The sequence below is a fragment of the Osmerus mordax genome, chromosome 13 (genome assembly GCF_038355195.1).
Source record: "Osmerus mordax isolate fOsmMor3 chromosome 13, fOsmMor3.pri, whole genome shotgun sequence".
NCBI classification, from domain to species: domain Eukaryota; kingdom Metazoa; phylum Chordata; class Actinopteri; order Osmeriformes; family Osmeridae; genus Osmerus; species Osmerus mordax.
This window is the reverse complement of record NC_090062.1, coordinates 17,169,590-17,188,709: the sequence shown is the minus strand read 5'-3', so window position 1 is coordinate 17,188,709 and position 19,120 is coordinate 17,169,590. Positions and strand designations below refer to the sequence as shown.

General features: G+C 47.6%; 2 protein-coding genes and 1 long non-coding RNA gene across 3 annotated transcripts in view; all 3 read left to right on the top strand.

Annotated features, from left to right (window-relative positions):
• LOC136955494 (homeodomain-interacting protein kinase 3-like) overlaps positions 1 to 1,742 on the top strand; it is a 45,307-nt gene extending 43,565 nt beyond the window's left edge. Inside the window, 2 exon segments of the mRNA XM_067249208.1 lie at positions 770 to 903; positions 1,159 to 1,742. Of these exon segments, the coding sequence (XP_067105309.1) occupies positions 770 to 903; positions 1,159 to 1,605 (581 nt within the window). The 3' untranslated portion in view covers positions 1,606 to 1,742.
• Positions 1,743 to 2,095: 353 nt separating this feature from the next.
• LOC136954928 (uncharacterized) lies at positions 2,096 to 6,789 on the top strand. Its single transcript, XR_010878142.1, has 2 exons — positions 2,096 to 2,354; positions 2,387 to 6,789. It is a non-coding gene; the product is annotated as an uncharacterized lncRNA (long non-coding RNA).
• Positions 6,790 to 7,880: 1,091 nt separating this feature from the next.
• The window catches only part of kiaa1549lb (KIAA1549-like b), a 54,698-nt gene continuing 43,458 nt past the window's right edge, over positions 7,881 to 19,120 (top strand). The window contains 1 exon segment of the mRNA XM_067249479.1: positions 7,881 to 8,100. Within this exon segment, the coding sequence (XP_067105580.1) occupies positions 7,881 to 8,100 (220 nt within the window).

Genomic DNA, 19,120 nt, shown 5'->3' with positions numbered 1-19,120 from the left:
CAGGACAGGCCTCCTTTGACACTCCACACACATTCAGAGACATGCATGGCAACCAGGGAAACGAACACCCCATCAGGGGGGAATACATTTGTGTACATTTGAATTTATTTAGAGCAATTTTCTGTGTACGTAAATGATGTGTTTTTGCCTGGCTGCCATGAGAGGTGTGTCATGTCTAGAAGGTGTGTGTGTGGGGTGTTGCAGAGAACTCACTCTTCATCACCGGTGTGGTCATCAGGACAGTCACATCCTCCCTCCCTCCTCCCCCTCTCTCCCCCTCCCCCTCTGCCTGCCTCCCTCCCCCCTTCCCTCCCCCCTCCCTGGTTTTAATAGGTCACTCCCAACTCTCTGTCTCGGATCACCTTTCATGTTCGAGGCATTCCCTCCACACCCCCACACCCCCTCCCCCCTCCCCCCTCACCACCCCCCCTCCTCCATCATAAAAGGCTGCAGCTCTATTTTAGTGCTAGCGAGGGTATTTATAACCAAGGTTGTGACCCCCCCTCCTCCTCTTCCACTATAAATAGGAATGAGCCTCTCCGTCTCCTGCAGTGTGTGTGTGTGTGTGTGTGTGTGTGTGTGTGTGTGTGACGTCAGGTAGCTGAGCTAGAATAACATCCTCTCACCTTTTTCATCTCTCTCCCCACTCACTCTCTCCTCTCTCTCCTCTCTCCTCTCCTCTCTCCTTCTCTCTCCCCACTCTCTCTCTCCTCTATCTCTCCTTCTCTCTCCCCACTCTCTCCCCACTCTCTCTCCTCTCTCTCTCCAGTGTTAGAGTCTTCTTGCCAGTTCAAAGGTCGAGGTGTTCCTGGGCGGCAGCAGCTCCACCCCACCCCGCTGCTCAGCCGTCCTCAGAAGATCACCGCCTTCCAGCCCCAGCAGCAGCCCCTGGGCTTTGGACAGGTCAGCACACACACACACAACATATAACACACACACAACACATAAAACACACAACACATAACACACAACACATAACACACACACAACACATAACACACACACAACACATTCACACTCACATAACACATTGCACACACACTCAAACGTACACACGCACACTCACTCACACGTAAACGCGCACACACAAGCAAACAAAGGCACACACACACATTGCACATCATGGTCCTGAGTTTCTAACATGCCCCCCCCCCCCAGGTCCCTCACTTCACCACCTGCCACCAGGACTGGAACAGCAACTACGGCCGCCGGCCCCAGGCCTACATCCCCCCCACCCTGCATGGGCACCCCTTCACCCTGCCCCACGGCAGCCCCAGCCACACCACCGGCCCCCACCCCCACCTGGGGGGCCACCCCCCGCCCACCCTGCTCTCCTACCCCCCCCCTGGGCCCCTGGTCCCGGCCCCGCCCATGGCCCACCTCCTGGCCTCCCCTGGGTCCTCACACGCCCTCCTGCAGCCCGCCTACAGCATCTCCCACCCTGCCGCCCTGGTGCACCAGGTCACGGTGGGCATCAACCCCCAGCTGCTGCCCTCGCCCACCCTGCACCCCCAGGGCCCGTTCAAGCCCCTCTACCCCCCGCACTCCTTCATTGCCAGCTTCCCTCTCAGTCCCACCAAAATCAACCAGTACCCCTATATCTGATCTCCGGGTGTCTGGTCTGGAGGGACACGCCCCCAGGGTACCCCTGTTCTCTCTGGGGGGCCTGGGGGGTGGGGGCCCCCCTCTACGAACATGCTGGCAACAACAACAACAACATGGTCCTCCTCTCTGAAGCCATGGCACAACCACAAAGAAAGCAAACTATTTTTTTGAATCATGTAGACTTGGGTGCAATTGAACTCTGAGCTTTAAAAATGAGTTTGGGCGGGAGGGGGAGGGGGGTGGTGGGAAAAGAAGTATGAAGGGAAGAAGGAAGGAAGGAAGAGAGGAAAGAAAGGAGGAAAAAAGAATGAATGAATGAACGTGTAGACGGAAATGAAACAAAACAAACAAACTCACACTCGATGTGTTTTGCACATTTGATATTGGATCTTACACAGATACACCCTCCTCAAAAACAGATGGACGGGGGGGGGGGAGGGAGTGAGGAAGGGTGGGGGGGGCAGTAGAGCAGTCAGACTCCAGAGCCCCTCTCTCGATGAGCCCAGATATTTTTCTATTGCCTTCTAACATGTGTGAGACCCATCCGTATTGGTGAAGCCGTCCCCGTCCAGCCCTCGACCAGCAGGTCAACACGTCGTCTCTCGTGTGTCGTACAGCGTTTGAAGTATTTGTACATCTTTTCCATGTCTTTGGTGTTTGCAACGTTGAGTCCATTTAGAGCGATCATAGCTAGGGGTGTTCCTCACGCATGTTCCTGCATGAGCAGAGAAACGTGACCGGGCGGTCACGTGACCGGGCGGTCACGTAACCGGGCGGTCAGTGACCGTTCGTGTCGCCAGACTCTGTGTCGCATAACTGTCCCTCAGCCATAGTGCCTTATATATTTGAGGTTGTTAATGTTACTACTTATATATGAACATGAATATATTAATGTACTGGACTGCAGCACTTGAAATTCCAATCAGTCAATGCATCCTGTGCGGAAAGAGAGACGATGCGCACTGGGAAGTGTCCATGCATAGCCTGCATGGACATGTTGTATTGCGGATAGCGGTGCTTACCCTCTTTGGATTTGGTGTGTGTTTTAGCGTGTAGTGAGTACCTTTTCTGTTCCCAAGGGAACGGCATGCTTTGCTGTAGCGAATGCTCACTGTTCCGTTTTTTTAAACGTCTTGTTTCAGTTGGTTAGGTTCGGTCCTCCCTCTCTGAATGAACTAGTGTACAAAGAGCAAGCATTGAATAGTGCTTAGTATTTGATAATCAATTTCTATTTAGTCAAACTCTTACTACTAACAGTATTTGTACTGTTTGATGAAACTGCAATACAATCTAAATAGTTGTTGTTTTGGGGTAATTTTTTGTTGTCTTTTTTGCTTTTTTGTCTTATTTTTTTCGACTGTTAAGGTGTTTTTTGCGTTTTGATTGAGTTTTAAAAAACTAGATGTTTAGAAGTTTGGTGGGCATGGCTTTGACTAGGTGAGGACAAAAATGCAAATTAATTCATGGTATGGATTCTACATAGGCTGAGGAGACCATGCAGTATTTGATATAAACACACACGTATATATATGAATATATATTCTAGATCTTGTCTATTTAGTGCAGACGCTTAATACGGTGTGAGTTAATTGTGTGCAATTCTCTCATTTATGCATGTGTGACGAAGTTAACTTTTTCCCTTTACATTATCCCATTTGTTTAAAGCTTATTGGTGTCGACTGCTTATTTTATACATTCCGTCAGGGAGAATATATATATATGCTGTGTGCGTTTTGTTTCAGTTTTTGCCAGTTCTGTGCGTAAGATTTTGTCTTTACTTTCAAATGAAGTTTCTTGTGCAGCACCAAAGACTGTAATTCATTTCCTGAGGAAAGTCTGGGCTCAGGATATAAAGGGTGAGACAATGGCGTCACCACAACGCGGAAGTTGGGATTTCATGGGACCAGTGGTGACTCGTCACCTAGCAACAGAACCCTAAATTAGCTCAAGGCTAACTGTCGTAGCCGCAACTAAAGTATGCAAATGATTAAGTCACCACACAATTTATTAAAATGCCTGAGTGAAATTCTACATAATAACCTGCTGTATGACGTACATCCACTTTTAAGCCAAATTTAGGAAGTCTTGCCTTTCATGCATTTAGTTAGCCAAAGCTGGCCCATGTTGCCGGTGTCCATGAGGAACCTAACTTCGCTAAAGTTTCACTCATGGACCGTAATAGACGTGTCTCATCCTTTATAAATTGATCCTAGAGCAAGGTAGCTATTCTGCTTGCAAAGCCTCATGAATACTGTAGCCTAGTCGTAGAAATGAGGTTCAATAAAAAATATGGTAATCGAAAAAAAAAAGACAAATGGCTGAGGTAATGTCTAGCTTTTCGGGCAATTAATAAGTCGTATCATTTTTCTTGAATGTATCATAGATAAGCTGCTATATATGATGATTGCCACTTCAATAGCTGTGAAATTAGGTGATTTCTTATTTCAAACCCATAGCGTTCTTATTTTTGTATAGGTCCCTAATTATCTGAAATAGAAGTGGTTTTGATTTTAGTGTTCAGCTTCCATGTTCGGAGTGTCATTGTAACTACTGTATTGCTGATAATGAACGTTAGTTGCGTTCGTTACGTTTGGGTGTGTGTGTGTTTTGCATCAGTATTTTACCTTTATTAACCTTTTTCGGGCTCATCACTGCATATAAATGGATGTATCGATGTAACTTAATTTTTGTATGTTTTCATATTGGCGTTTTGTAGTCATGTAAAGCTATAGCTTGCAGGATTGATTTAAAGTTTCTTTTTTTCATTATGGTAATTCAGTATACCGTATGCTAACAGAAATATCTTATATGTAGAACAGGAGCTGTATGCGATGACAGGATATGTATTCAATGTGTGTTAAGAAATGCTTCTGTGACAGGTTTCCCCAGATACCGCACCACTAAGCACTTCTGGCTGGTGGACCTTCCCCCCCCTTTCCTGTCAACACGTGTCTGACATAGCCTAGTTTAATCAAAGATATTGGTTCGAAAAACAAAATGTTTTATCACTTCTGACTTGTGATTTTCCTTCATCTAAAAATTATTGATTTGGATCTTTTTCTCAAAACTATCTACTCAGGGTTATGCCCGCGTGTGTGTGGCCCTGCGTCAGAAAGAAATGAGAGAATCTGCCTTCTTTTCCTGTACGGATTTTCCCTGATTGTTATCTTGCTCCCTTTCATGCTTTTTTTTTACGTGGTGTTTGTCAATGTAATTCCACGGCCACTGGTTAGTGTTGCTTTATCGATGTTGAGACAGTGTAAACAGCACTGTGTTTGTGCCTTGGGAAGAAGACGGTCGAAGACGCATGAGTTGGGTAGAAAATCGGGAGGAGATGTCACTTTCCCCCTCCCTTTTCTGCTTTGGGTGAGGAGGAGGGGTGAAAGGTTGTTGAGAGGTCGGAGGCATGGGGATCTGACAGAAATCCACGTTGCAGGGCCAACAGTTCCAGCTAATGGATTCTTGACCAAAACTCCACCGAGGCTAAAAGATCTGAAGGGTTTAAGGGGGTTGGAGTCCATGACAGTGATTACTAGCCCCTCCATCCGCAGAGCCCTGACCGTGTAGAGCAAAGAGATGGTGGTTTTTAGATAGCCCGTTTTAGATACCCGCCACCAAAGTCACACACAACACATGTCCTTGCTCACAGATAAACCCAAGACACTGACACAAGGTCTTTGAGCGATATGACATTTCCGGATCCTCGCTAGTCACCCTACCTGAACAACTAATGCAATACTTTACATAGTGCATCACTAAGTGTTCTTAGATGTCCCCATGCTAGATTTTGTTACCTTGCATGTACACCTAAGTCAGTTTCACTTATCTGCCTACAAACACGGACATCAGTCTCCCTAGACTGTAAACAAACACCTTAAAAATGCGCACAGTGTCGTATATGGTGGCTTGACTGTGGACAGAAACGTCTGAGGACATGTTCCAGTATGTTCCCCTCATAGAAACCTTTACTGTCAAAGCTCGCCATTCGTAATATTATGGTTAGTCATCGCTCACGATCGGAGGGAGTCTTGTAGGGAAGCAGAATGTTATTGTACCGTGGTTGAGATGTTACTTGCCTTTTGTCAAAGAGCTCTGTTGAGATTATAGTGGCTATTCTTCAACCGTCCTGGTTAAGGTCGTTCGCATTTCAACACCAAAAAGTAGCTGGACAGCTGTTTGGTTTGACGGCTTTTTCTTTTCTTTTTTACCGTTATTTAGTGTTGACACTGATGTGGTTCGTCACACGAGACAGATGACGCGACAGCAACGAGGCATGAGCTTGGTAGATTCCAATGTTTCAAGTATGTGCTCCTGTAGTTAGCATGTGAAATGTAAACTGTGTTTCAATTCCTGTAATGGTATTCACCAGCAATGCGCCTGCACAAACTCTCCCACACTTAAACCACGATGGATGCAAAGGAAGAGGAATCTGTTAGACTGTTTATATGGCACGAATGACTGGCTGGATTCATGAATAACAGTTTGAGGATTCACAGTAACATTTATCTGATCTAAATAATAATAATATTAATAATAATACAGAACCAACACAGCAGTTTTGTGATTTTTAATAAAAAACCCTCTGCTGTTGTATTATCCTTTAGAGAAGTTTATTCAGGGTCTATGTATTAGTCCAGTGTGCTACTGTTTTTAAATCTTTAATCCGTGCTAGTTTTTTGGATTCGTTTTTGGTCACTTCTCAAATTTTGCGTTTTATCTTTCGGGTTTTCTGGTCGACTGTGTCAGTTTAAAGTTAATTCACGCTGCAAGTTATAGAATCATCTGTTTAGGTCGTTCATCGAACTTGATAATTAAAATCCGAACTGTTACTGTTTTAATACCTGTAGATTTTTTTGTGGCTTTGGCCCCCCCCCCCCTCCTCCTTCTTTCCTTTTTTGTTACATTTGCTTTTTGATTTTGATGCTACACTAGTTTGCCATGTAGCAATTGCACTGTGCAATATTTACAGTATGAGGACTGGGAAAACTAACTCTGGTTGTGACGTCTCTTTACAGTTTGCGATAGTGTCTCCTCTCTAGTTCTCAGTGATTTAGGTGTGACCAAGCCTTCTCTACTTAGTCACATTAAGCGGGTTTCCAGGTGACTCTTTTGGTGAGTGTCAAAATAAGACTTTATGGTGTATTATTGTCAAGATTCACTTTGAATTAAAAAAAAATCTATTGCTGCAGCCTTCTGACTTTTTCATTGTGTTCATGTTCAACGTGACAGATTTGTTTGTGTTTGGGTACAGCTTGGTGGTTAGAGCATTCAACTGCAGATCAAGAAGTCGAAGCTTTGAAACATGTACGTACATAAGTTCAATTGGATACAAGTGTCTGCTAAACAAATACATCATTTATATGATTGTTGTTATTATTATTAATTGGGATTAGTGGTCTGTGCTCTTGGCCTTTACTGCCACCTTGTGGAGCTGTATCGACATAGCATGAGCAAACGTCACCTTTGACCTTTTAAAGATGTTTAGCATTTTCCTCATAAAAAAATTATGCCAACCCTGTTAAAGACAAACCTTGTCATGCCTCAATAGTAAATGTATTCTGTTCCAAGAGAACAGGCCACACATAGCCATATGAGAACCAGCATGGTATTTAGGAATATTCTAATTTAGAGATATATTTACGGATAAAAGGGCCATCTGTGTTGCACTGCATCACTGTCACACTGATTGACTTGATACACAGGTAGACCATCAAGCAGGTATGCCTGTGATTTAAAGGTGAGATTCTTCACTGAAAAAAAGGTAACAAATAAACTTAAAGTTCAATCAAGAACTGGGGTCTCTTTCTCATATTTTGATTTGTTTTATGACTTGACCTATTGCAGCTTTAAATGAGACATGTCATATTATACTGGCCACCAGAGGTCGCGGTTCACATTCTAATCTCAGACTTAGTTTCTCACAAAATTAAATCATAGCGGGGCAGCAACTTGCTTAACGTGGGTTGTCCTCCGTATTGTCATAGTCTAGGCTAGTCTAACTCTCACAGCCTAAATACTTAAAGGCATCACTAAACTGAACCAAAAAAATTGGCCAAGTCCACCGCGCATCTGTGTGCCGTGATGTGCCCCGCCGCATAGCGATGGGTGGACCGAGCTAAAAGGAGCGGACCCCCAAAGACGCATTTTTTATTCCGCTTTCTCCGAGCCTCAGACAGGCGAATAACGAGGACCGTTTCTTTGTCTGTCGAGACACGGATTGATCAGATGTCTTGTTCGCGACCGCAACTTCTGCAACTCATCCACTGGAAACGCAAATGGCTCCCAGTTTAAGGAGAGCGCGGAGAGATTACCCCAAAGTGAACACCTACCCAGCTGCCGCTGGTGCCTGTCGCTCGTCGGGATGGAGAGGTGAAGGAAGCGAGGGCTGGTTTCTGAGGATCCGGAGGAGAGCTGGAACGGAAGGGGGGCTAAATAACTGTCTGTTGTCCGTGGGAATGGCTTTACTGCTTGTGCATTGTGCCCGGGCCGTGCACGGTAAGAGAAACCGTTAATCTGACTATTTTTACAAGGCTGTCAAAGAATAGGCTAAATGCAAAATGCAGTAGCCTATAGCCTCTCCTACCTATCCCCGGCTGTGACCTACGCTTGCTATCGTAATTTTTACATACTCAGAGAAAGCTCAACGAGCAGGCTATTGTTATAAAAAGGGCGAGCATTTGTTCAGAACACTGTATTTACAGCGTTCATACAGCCAGACCTGAAGAGCATAATTGAAGAGCATGTTCAACTGTCACAGTGTGAGCAAGTGTCACAGCTTCATTTTCTGCTGAAGCAGATGAAACCAATCGGCTTATCTGTCACCCCTCAGAAAAAAGAGTTAACCATTCAAGGTCCGTACGCCTTGACGTGACGTTAGCGCTGCTTTGCGCTGCAACGCTAACCCCGTTTTGTTGGTACAAATAAGTTATTTTGCTCCCGCGCGTTTGCACAGTCCAGCACAATTTGGGACAATTTGTACAATAAAGGTGCACGGCGTGCGCGTGGGGAAAGTGTAAGATGATGCAGGGAGAGGACGTGTCTTGTGATGAACTCGCGCGGCTGCACTGCGCGAGAATGCAGGGCTTCTTTGTCCCCGTGCAGCTTTATGATGTAACTCACCTCCGAGATCCTCCTTCCAGCCGGAGAGGAGAGAGGTGTGTCCCTTCTAACTCCCTGTGACGACCTTGATGCGGCCTCATTACCAGCACGCATATCCCAGTTACAAACAAGTCAAAAAGGAAACAAGACCTTTTACGACATTGACGTTATTCATACATTATACGATTAGGTTCTTGATCGTTATTGATCTGTTGGCCGCAGGGCGGAAGGCAGCGGGTTGGGAAAGCTGACCGCAAACCTCCTTTGGGTGCAGTTGGTCTCGGAGCATCCAGCTTATTTGTAGGCCGCTTTTGTGCATCTGGGTCAGTCTCTTCTGTAGGCTAGTGACACACATAGCCGTGTGCGTCTCTAGCGACCTGACGAGTTGGGGGAAAGTTTTCAGAGATAACGGTGCAGTCTGTGGGGACGAGAGTGGTAGCAGGGTTGTCTCGCTTAATGAAGCTTCCGTCCAGATGTTCAACTTGAACCATCTGTAGTGTGTACTGTACACACCTCACTGTATCATTAGTTCATTGAGTAAAACATGTCCCTTATGCCACACCTCTGCCTTATGACCTACTAACAGCCTCTGAAGGGTAGATTAACGCTCTTGATAAAACTGAGAGAGACATAGATAGCCACATTTTAAAGTTAGATTAGGGTCTTGATGAAGGTGACAGAAAGACATTGTTGTATGTTCAGCACCACGGCAACTCTCTCTCCTCTCTCTCTCTTTCTCTCCTCCCTGCCTCGCCTGCCTCGCCTTCCTCCCTCCACCCCTCCGCCTAGTACCTGTTTACGCATCGCCTCCATTCATGAGCAGGTGTCTGTGTGGGGCTGAGGTCTGTTTCAGGAACTTGATACTGCTCTGGTCGTTATCAGCTTTACAGCCCCCTGCCTCCAGCCCCCTGCCTCCAGCCCCCTGCCTCCAGCCCCCTGCCTCCAGCCCCCTGACCCCAGCCCCCTGACCCCAGCCCCCTGCCTCCAGTCCCCAGCCTCCAGCCCCCTGCCTCCAGCCCCCTGCCTCCAGCCCCCTGCCTAACCTTGACCCCTGACCCCAGCCCCCTGCCTCCAGCCCCCTGCCTCCAGCCCCCTGCCTCCAGCCCCCTGACCCCAGCCCCCTGCCTCCAGTCCCCTGCCTCCAGCCCCCTGCCTCCAGCCCCATGCCTCCAGCCCCCTGCCTCCAGCTCCCTGCCTCCAGCCCCCTGACCCCTGCCTCCAGCCCCCTGCCTCCAGCCCCCTGCCCCATGCCTCATCTTCTCCACAGAAGAAATGGACCTCAACACAGACTACTTGTTGCTTCCAGAAACAACAAGCTACAATATCATCACAGGAAGAGCTTGGTACTGTAGCCCCTCTCTCTCACACACACACACACACACACACACACACACACACACACACACACACACACACACACACACACACACATGCTCAGTGTTGAGTCAAGCCTGTTGGGAGACCCTGCTGGGATGTGTGTACTGGGGTGGCTTGTGGGATCGACTGGCTGGTTGGCCGGCTGGCTGGCTGGTTGGCTGACTGGCTGGCTGGCTGGCTGGCTGGCTGGCTGGTTGGCTGGCTGGTTGGCCGGCTGGCTGGCTGGCTGGCTGGCTGGCTGGTTGGCCGGCTGGCTGGCTGGTTGGCTGACTGACTGACTGGCTGGCTGGCTGGCTGGCTGGCTGGTTGGCCGGCTGGCTGGCTGGTTGGCTGGTTGGCTGACTGGCTGGCTGGCTGGCTGGCTGGCTGGCTGGTAGGCCGGCTGGCTGGCTGGTTGGCTGGTTGGCTGGCTGGCTGGTTGGCCGGCTGGCTTGCTGGTTGGCTTGCTGGTTGGCTGGCTGGCTGTTCCGGTCTGCCTGGATACCTGGGACAAACCGGGGATCACAGACCGTCATCACGCACCCACGCATGCTGCCCAACTCCCTTCATCCAGCGCGTGGCGTTGCTATGGGAACCCCATTTTCATCCTACAGTAACTGTCTGTCTGTCTCTCCCTCCCTACCCCTCTCTCCATATATCTCTCACTCCTTCTCTTCCTCCTCCCTCTCTCCTTCCTTCTCTTCTTCCTCCCCTGTCTCTCCCTCCCCCTCTCTCTCTCCCTCCTCTCCCTCCTTACTCAGTGGGTAAAGGTGCATGACCTCACACCATATTAATACAGAAAGACACTGTAAACACATTCACCAGGAATCCTTTTAAAAACAGACAATTCAGAACATCTGCCTCATATGGCCATGGGTGATCAGGAAGGTCTCTATTCTCAGTCATGTCGACATCGCTAACTCCCTTTGTCTCATCCATAACACAGCTTTTATTTAAACTTTATTCCACACAAACCTTTTTTGACACCAAAAAGTTAATGTTTTGTAAAAAACAATTTATGAAACCTTTTACGAAAATATTCAATATCTAGTTTGACTTTCTTTCCACACACACAGTGAAAGGAGAGGAGAGAGAGAAATCATGCCACCAAATACAAATTAAAACTTAACAAGCCTGGCTTGAAAATGTAAGAATTAGAAAGTAGCCTATATTTGTGTAAAAAATGAGTGAAATAAAAAAAAATACCAGAAAAATAAATTGTGAAGTAAAGTACTGATACCTGAAAAGTCTACTTAAGTACAGAAACAAAGTATTTGTCCTTCATCACTTCCCATCTCGGTCTGTGTTAGTCTACTTGTGTGTATTTGTATGTTTAGGTGCCCGTGTGTGTTTGTGTAGAAGTAGATTAGTTGGGTTTACGTTCTCAGGAGAGCCCCTGTAAGTCCCCTGTAACTCACTCCTTGTCATCCCCTGAGAAAGTGGCCAGAGCAATTTCCATGGCCCATGATTTCATTTACACAGGAATTAATCCATCAAATTAGCCTTCCTTATTCACACGCGTGCGTGCTTGTTAGCTTGAAAGCTGAACGTGCGTCAAAGCAAATGTGAAAATATCCACTTCCTGTTGTCTCATATGCAGACCAGCGGTGCAGGAAATAGCACGTTGGAATTCGCCTCACGTCCATAACTTTTATCGATATGTTTTGCATACATGTATTACACAGCAGTATCTGATACATTTAGTCATTTAGCAGACGCTCTTATCCAGAGCCACTCTGATCTGGTACCTGGATTGTTGCATAAATACCTGAAACTGCTGACGGCACTAAAAGAAAGGTAGTGCTGTGCAATAGGGTATATATTAGCATAGGGTAATATGTGGTAGTAGTACTGTGCTGTACTGTAAACATAAGGGTAGTATGGTAGTAGTATCCTGTACCGTCTCAGTAGCCATGGAGATGGCCACAGAGGGCCAGGCAGAGAGGGGATGGATAGTTTTCCAGGTGATCGGAAGAACAGCAGCCAACTTCGAAGCGTGGGATTTCTCTCATGACTTTCATAAAACAGAAGCAAGCAGATAGGAGCGAAGACACCCCCTCCTTTCATGGCGCCCCTAAAGCTTCCATCGCATCAGGCCTCTGGAGAGAAAGAGCTGGGAATGATCTGTCTGAGGAGAAAATCCAGCTATTATTCATAGAGACAGATAAAGTGAAACACAGTAGTGTTTGTGAGAGTCTCTGGTGTGAAGCAACACCGACGCTGTAGAGAGAACTCGTCCTCCAGCTAGAGACTGTCTCTGGGAAGGAACAGATAGGGATTAGTGCTGGATTTGCTGGTGACATCTTTACTGGTGTCTTTACTGACCTGTATGACTGGAAGGTGATGGCAGTGTGTGTGTAAGAGAAAGAAAGGGAGAGAGAGGAATTGAAATACAGAGTGGGAAAGAGAAAAAGAGAGATACAGAAAGGAGAGAGACAGAAAGGCAATAACAGAGAGAGAGGGAGAGACTGTACCTTTCGTTCTACAGTCCGCCTCAACAGAACACTCTCTCCATCGCTCTCTCTGCCAGAGTGATTGGCATAATTTGCGGTGAACCGTTAATCACACACACCCTGGTCGTTAATCTAACGACCAGGACTGGCAAGCGCTGCGAGACCGGACACCGGACTGGAGAACTCTGAGCTGGAGAACTCTGAGCTGTAGAACTCGGGACTGTAGAACACTTGGATAACCCTGTCACATGCTGGAGTTTCATTACTTAGAGCGAAACACTCCAACACAGTGACCCAGACACACAAACTCTCTCACACACACTCACACACACACAACTTTCAGCAATACATACACACACACTCACGCACACACACACAGTCATGCAGGTCACCACCATGACATGTTGTGATGAAGCTCAGAACCCCATCAGGTAAATGAATCGCTGATAGTGCAGAGGAATGGAGAGAGAGTGAGAAGGAGAGAATAGTTGCTGATAGTGCAGAGGAATGGAGAGACGGAGAAGGAGAGAATGGATTGCAAGTCGATAGAGGTAGCAGTGTCCATGCTTGCAGCCTGACAGGGTCAATGAGGGGTCACTACTGCTGTGGAGTTTACAGGGTGGGGCTGAGTCTCTGACTCCTCCTTGGCAACAGCCAGACCTTCTTTCTCATTGGTCAGACTGTGGGCGAACGGACGAATGAAATACGCTGTAAAGGAATCACCCTCAAGTCAAGAAGCGCCGGAGATAATGTTACATTTTCTGTCATGAACATGAGACTTTAAGTGACCTACTGCTGGATGTTTAAGTGAGCGTGTGTCCACCTTCCTCAGGGCTATGGAGAGAGGGTCACAATCGCACACGCACGCATGTACTCACACGCTAATTCCATTGAGAAACTCTGTAGCTGTTGTGTTGCCATAGTTGCAGTCTCCGTGAACGTGTGTAGGAGCGAGTGTGTGTAGGAGGTCTGGTCTGTCTGTCCTTGGGAAGGCTCTGAGTGCGTAACCCTGGAAACCCCAAATACCCCAACATCTCACAGAAATCCCAGTGTCTGCGTGAGTGTGAGTGAGTGTGTGTGTATCAGATTATGCAAGAGCCAGCACTTTGTGACCCCCTGTCCTGGCTAAGTAACGGGACGACACATTAAGGCAGATGTACAGTTTAATATTAAACATTATAAATAATTCAGGTGGGTCGTCCCGTCTCAAACCGTAATATCCTGAAGGAGCTCACGATCCCAGTCTGAGAGGGTTCTCTGATCCATCAGGCTGCAGGTACAGAACCCAGGCTGAGAGGGTTCTCTGATCCATCAAGCTGCAGGTACAGAACCCAGGCTGAGAGGGTTCTCTGATCCATCAGGCTGCAGGTACAGAACCCAGGCTGAGAGGGTTCTCTGATCCATCAGGCTGCAGGTACAGAACCAAGGCTGAGAGGGTTCTCTGATCCATCAGGCTGCAGGTACAGAACCCAGGCTGAGAGGGTTCTCTGATCCATCAGGCTGCAGGTACAGAACCAAGGCTGAGAGGGTTCTCTGATCCATCAGGCTGCAGGTACAGAACCCAGGCTGAGAACCACAGAACCTATTAACATCCATTTGTCAGACACATGGCAGATGTCACTCGATGATACTGTGCAAATCACAGGTAATATGAAATGATCACACTGTCAGAATTGAATCGATTATTTTGAACAAATGTACAACGTCAGCGCAAACAGTGTGTGTACTTTGTTTTGAGGCGTGTGTGTTGTTTTGTTTGTGTGTTTATGCAATGTGTGTTTATGCAATGTGTGTGTGTGTATCCAGCTCTCCCTGTGTATGATAGAAATATCTTGATAGAGAACATCAATGGTATGACTCAGGTTAGACTGTCAAGTGTGTGCGCGTTTGTGTGTGTGTGTGTGTGTTTGTGTGTGTGTGTGTGTGTGTGCGAGAGCTGACTGTGGGCTACACATTGATTTATTCTTTCTCCCTCCGCTAGCTCAAGGTGTGTGTGTGTGTGTGTTGTGTGTGTGTGTGTGTGTGTGTCTCTTCACAGCCTTAGAACAGTCATATATCAACCAGCAAGCTGATGACCATGATGTCTAGACCTTTGTGTGTGCGTGTGTGCGAGAGCTGACTGTGTGTGTGTGTGTTTGTGAACATACGAGTGTGTACGTGTGTATCATGGTGGTTTCAAACAAAACAACATTGATCCCATTTTAGATGTAGCTTGCCACTAGACCATCTGGAGAGAGAGCTACTGCATTGGTCTGCAGGTTTGACCACGCTAAGATCAAATAATAATAGATAATAGAGCTAATAGAGACAGATGTTGAGATAACACAATAATAGAACTTCGTAATTGGCCCTCAGGGTCACACACCCTCACAGACACACCCTCCCTCTGCTCCCCCCTTCTGGGGAGCCAATCAGGAGACCCCCAGCCTCCAGAGGCCCGCCTACTCAGTTACCTACATCTTTATTTCTCCCCTTCTCTTTCTACTCCTCCCACTCTCTTTCTGTCTCTCTCCATCCCACTCTCTGTCTCTCTCCATCCCACTCTCTCTCTCCATCCCACTCTCTGTCTCTCTCCATCCCACTCTCTGTCTCTCTCCATCCCACTCTCTGTCTCTTTCTGTCTCTGCATCTATCTCTCTACCTTTTTTTTCCTCTCTTCCCCCCCCTCTCTCTCCATCTCTCTCTGTCTGTCATACACACACACACACACACACACACACACACACACACACACACACACACACACACACACACACACACACACACACACACACACTGCACACTCTCCCCAGAGTCTGGTTCTTCCATCATAACTAGATGTGGACTGTCACGCGGCTGTGACCAGTCACTGACCCCAGGCGACCTATCGATCGTCTGGCTGCATCTCTCAGCTCCCCGCTGGCCCTCCGCCACGGGGACGAGCTCAGCAGGGGTGTGTCTGCTGAGCCAGCAACACACAGTTCCACACATCGCCACACAGCTCCGCACAGCACCACACAGCGCCACACATCTCCACACAGCACCACACAGCACCACACAGCACCACACAACGCCACACAGTTCCACACAGCTCCACACAGCACCACACAGCACCACACAGCTCCACACAGCTCCACACAGCAACACACAGCTCCACACAGCACCACACAGCTCCACACAGCAACACACAGCTCCACACAGCACCACACAGCTCCACACAGCACCACACAGCTCCACACAGCAACACACAGCTCCACACAGCGCCGCCCAGCTCCACACAGCAACACACAGCTCAACACATCACCACACAGCTCCACACAGCTCAACACAGCACCACACAGCTCCACACAGCGCGTTGTCTATCATCACTTGACTTCACCTCAATCTGCTGCTGTGCTTGTGCAGGCACTATTTGTACGTCGCTTCGGATTTTTAAAAGTGCTAAATGAAGAATAACTTAAAAGGAAAAATATATTTTTTTGTCTTGATGAATTCGATAAAAACCGGCAAGAAGGAATTTCCAGCTCATGACCCTGGTGAAACTCTTCTCCCAAGGAAAACGTTTCAGTCTTTCTGAGTGATTATCACAGCAGATTGGTGGATGAATGAGCAGTTTAAGGTTGAGCATTCGATGTTAGAGAAAGACACACACTCACACATACATACATACATACTCACACACACACACACACACACACACAAACTTGCATGTGGATGAATTGTGTCCCTTCCTGAGGTGATGATGGGAGCAACAGGGGACATGACCTTCAGATGTGAAAACACAACCTCGTCATGACCTTCACATATGATGGCACAACACATGCTGAGCTTGGAACCTCAACCTCTTCACAGTATCCCTCTATCTCACCCCTCCACCCCCCCCTCCTTCCATCCCCCCCTCCCTCCACCCCCCCCCCCTCTTCCCTCCATCCCTCAAACCATCCCTTTATTCATGTTCTGTTCCAGTATTGAAGCTGCTCCTTCATTAGCATGCTGCCATCTCTCTGTTTACTCTGGAAGAACATCCCTCTTCTCCTCTCAGGAAGGAAGCTCATTTTGACACTCATTATTATCCTGTAGTAATTATGCAAAGTTAAGCAGTCGATTGTGTAAGGCATCTATGTTTCACTCAGTACCTGACTGACTGTCAGACAACATGTTGTTATATCTATTCCACCTGTGTGTGTGTGTGTGTGTGTGTGTGTGTGTGAGTGTGTGTATGTCTATGTGTGTAGGTGTGGTGTGTGTGTTTGTTAACAAGTCTGCGTTTGTGTGTGCCTGCAATCGCACGCTAATAGCTTACTTGTCTTAGCTGTGTATATTGTTTCATGATTTGAACACGATCTTCACAGACTTTTAAATGCGTGACCCTAGCGTGTTTTAATAAATAGCTTTTAGAAAGTTTCAGTTTATTTTCACGGCTGTGAGCAGGGTCCAATAGAAGCCCAGGAGTGTGCGCTCATTCCCCACAGCAGGAACTTAACCCCCTAGTCAGCACTGAGGAACAAGCAATGCTTGAAGGACTTTTTTGGATCAATTGTGAACAATTACAGGACAGCATTTAACAAGAGTGGCTTAACGCCATTTTTTATCACCCCTGTAACGAGGTGTAAGTGGAATTAAGGGAGGGAATCACTTAGCTTAAGGGGAATCATTTAGCTTGAGGAGTTGAACGTTTCTCTGGAGACACAGCAGGGAGCTGCAGTGCTGTGGCACTGCTTCCCACCCATCTCTGGTGTTGTTGTGGGAGGAACTGAAATATGGATGTCTTTAAGTTGGCAGTGGGCCCCTAAACCTTTGTGTTTAACCGTGGGGCATGGGGCAGTTTGATTTTACTGAGTGGGCAGCACTGTGTGCTTCATTTGCTTCATTTGCATACAGTGGCAGGGCTCATAAATCAATGAGTTTGTTTGGCAGCCGTTCCTCACTAGAGGCCGGCTGGGAGGTGTGGGAGAGGGGGGGAGAGAGGGAGGGACACAGCAAATGCCCCCAAACCACCCCCCTCCTCCCCCCCTCCCCCTGCCTCCCCTTCCATCTGAGACCAGGAGCTTCTGTCGAGACAACGAGCCAAGCTGGAAGCATGTGTGATGCCACAAGGAAAGGAGCCAGGCAGGGGAACATAGGGAGAGGGAGGGAGGGAGGGAGGGAGGGAGGGAAAGAGAGAGGGAGAGAGAGAGGGAGAGAGAGAGGGAGAGAGAGGGGGGGAGAGGGGGAGAGGGGGAGAGGGGGAGAGAGTACCAGAAAGTGAGAGAGACAGAGCTTAGATTCTGTCAGCTTCTGTCTGCCAGTGTTTGACAGCCAGATATCTGTGGAGGATTTGTCCTGTTCATCCCCTCCTCCAGTGTTGAGTTGATCTGTGGATGCCAGCCTGATGCCCATTACATCACTGAACATGTCAATAACAGGGATGAAGTCTTCATAGAAAGTCTCATTACATGTTTGGCAAAACGTTGTTGTGTTACAGAGAGAGTGAAATGTTGGTAGATATGATGATCCAGATCACACTGGCCAGCTAACACAGTACAGATGGTACACAACACACTGCAGATGGTACACAACACAACACAGTGCCAATGGTACCAACACAACACAACACAGTGCAGATGGTACACAACACAACACAGTGCCGATGGTACACAACACAACACAAAACAGTGCAGATGGTACACAACACAACACAGTGCCGATGGTACACAACACAGTGCCGATGGTACACAACACAACACAACACAGTGCAGATGGTACACAACACAGTGCCGATGGTACACAACACAGTGCAGATGGTACACAACACAACACAGATGGTACACAACACAACACAGATGGTACACAACACAACACAACAGAAATGGTACACAACACAACACGGATGGTACACAACACAACACAACACAGATGGTACACAACACAGTACAGATGATACACAACACAGTAGTCCTGTAAGAATGTGTACTTAGTCTACTAAGATATACACTCCCCTGAATGAATGAATGAATGAGTGAATGCATGGATGAGTGAGTGAATACATGAACTGCTCCAGTAGATGCCAGAAGGAGAGATGGATCTCTCCTCTCAGTGGGTGGAGCTATGCAGACCAGCAGTGCTGATTGTCCAATGGGCTTGGCTGCTCTTCAGGCGGGGGTGTGGCTTGCAGCAGCTTCTCCGGCTGAGGTGTTGATGTCGCCACGGTTACTGTGTTCCTTGTGTGACATCCTGTGGTGTGACAACATGGAAGCCAGCAGGTGACAACAGGACAATGAGTCAGTTGGCAACAACGTCAGATGGGAAGAGCTTAGTGGTAGAGCAATTGACTGCAGATTCAATGGTTGTAGGTTCAAATCCCCCCTGTACACTGCTTTGGATAAAGGTGTGTGCTGTGTGGTCCTGTAGTGTCATCACTACAGGACCACACGGTCAGTGTGGTGAACATGAACTGCACGGTCAGTGTGTGACTTCCTGCCCCCCTGCTGTTTTGTCACCTCAGCAGTCATGAGGAGAACCTCCCCCCCTCCAACAAGCTGGGTACGCACACTCTGCCTTCACACACACACCCCACACACCAGGAAAATGTAGAGTGTGTGTGTGTGTGTGTGCTCTTTAATGTGTGTGTGTGTATTAATGTGAATGTG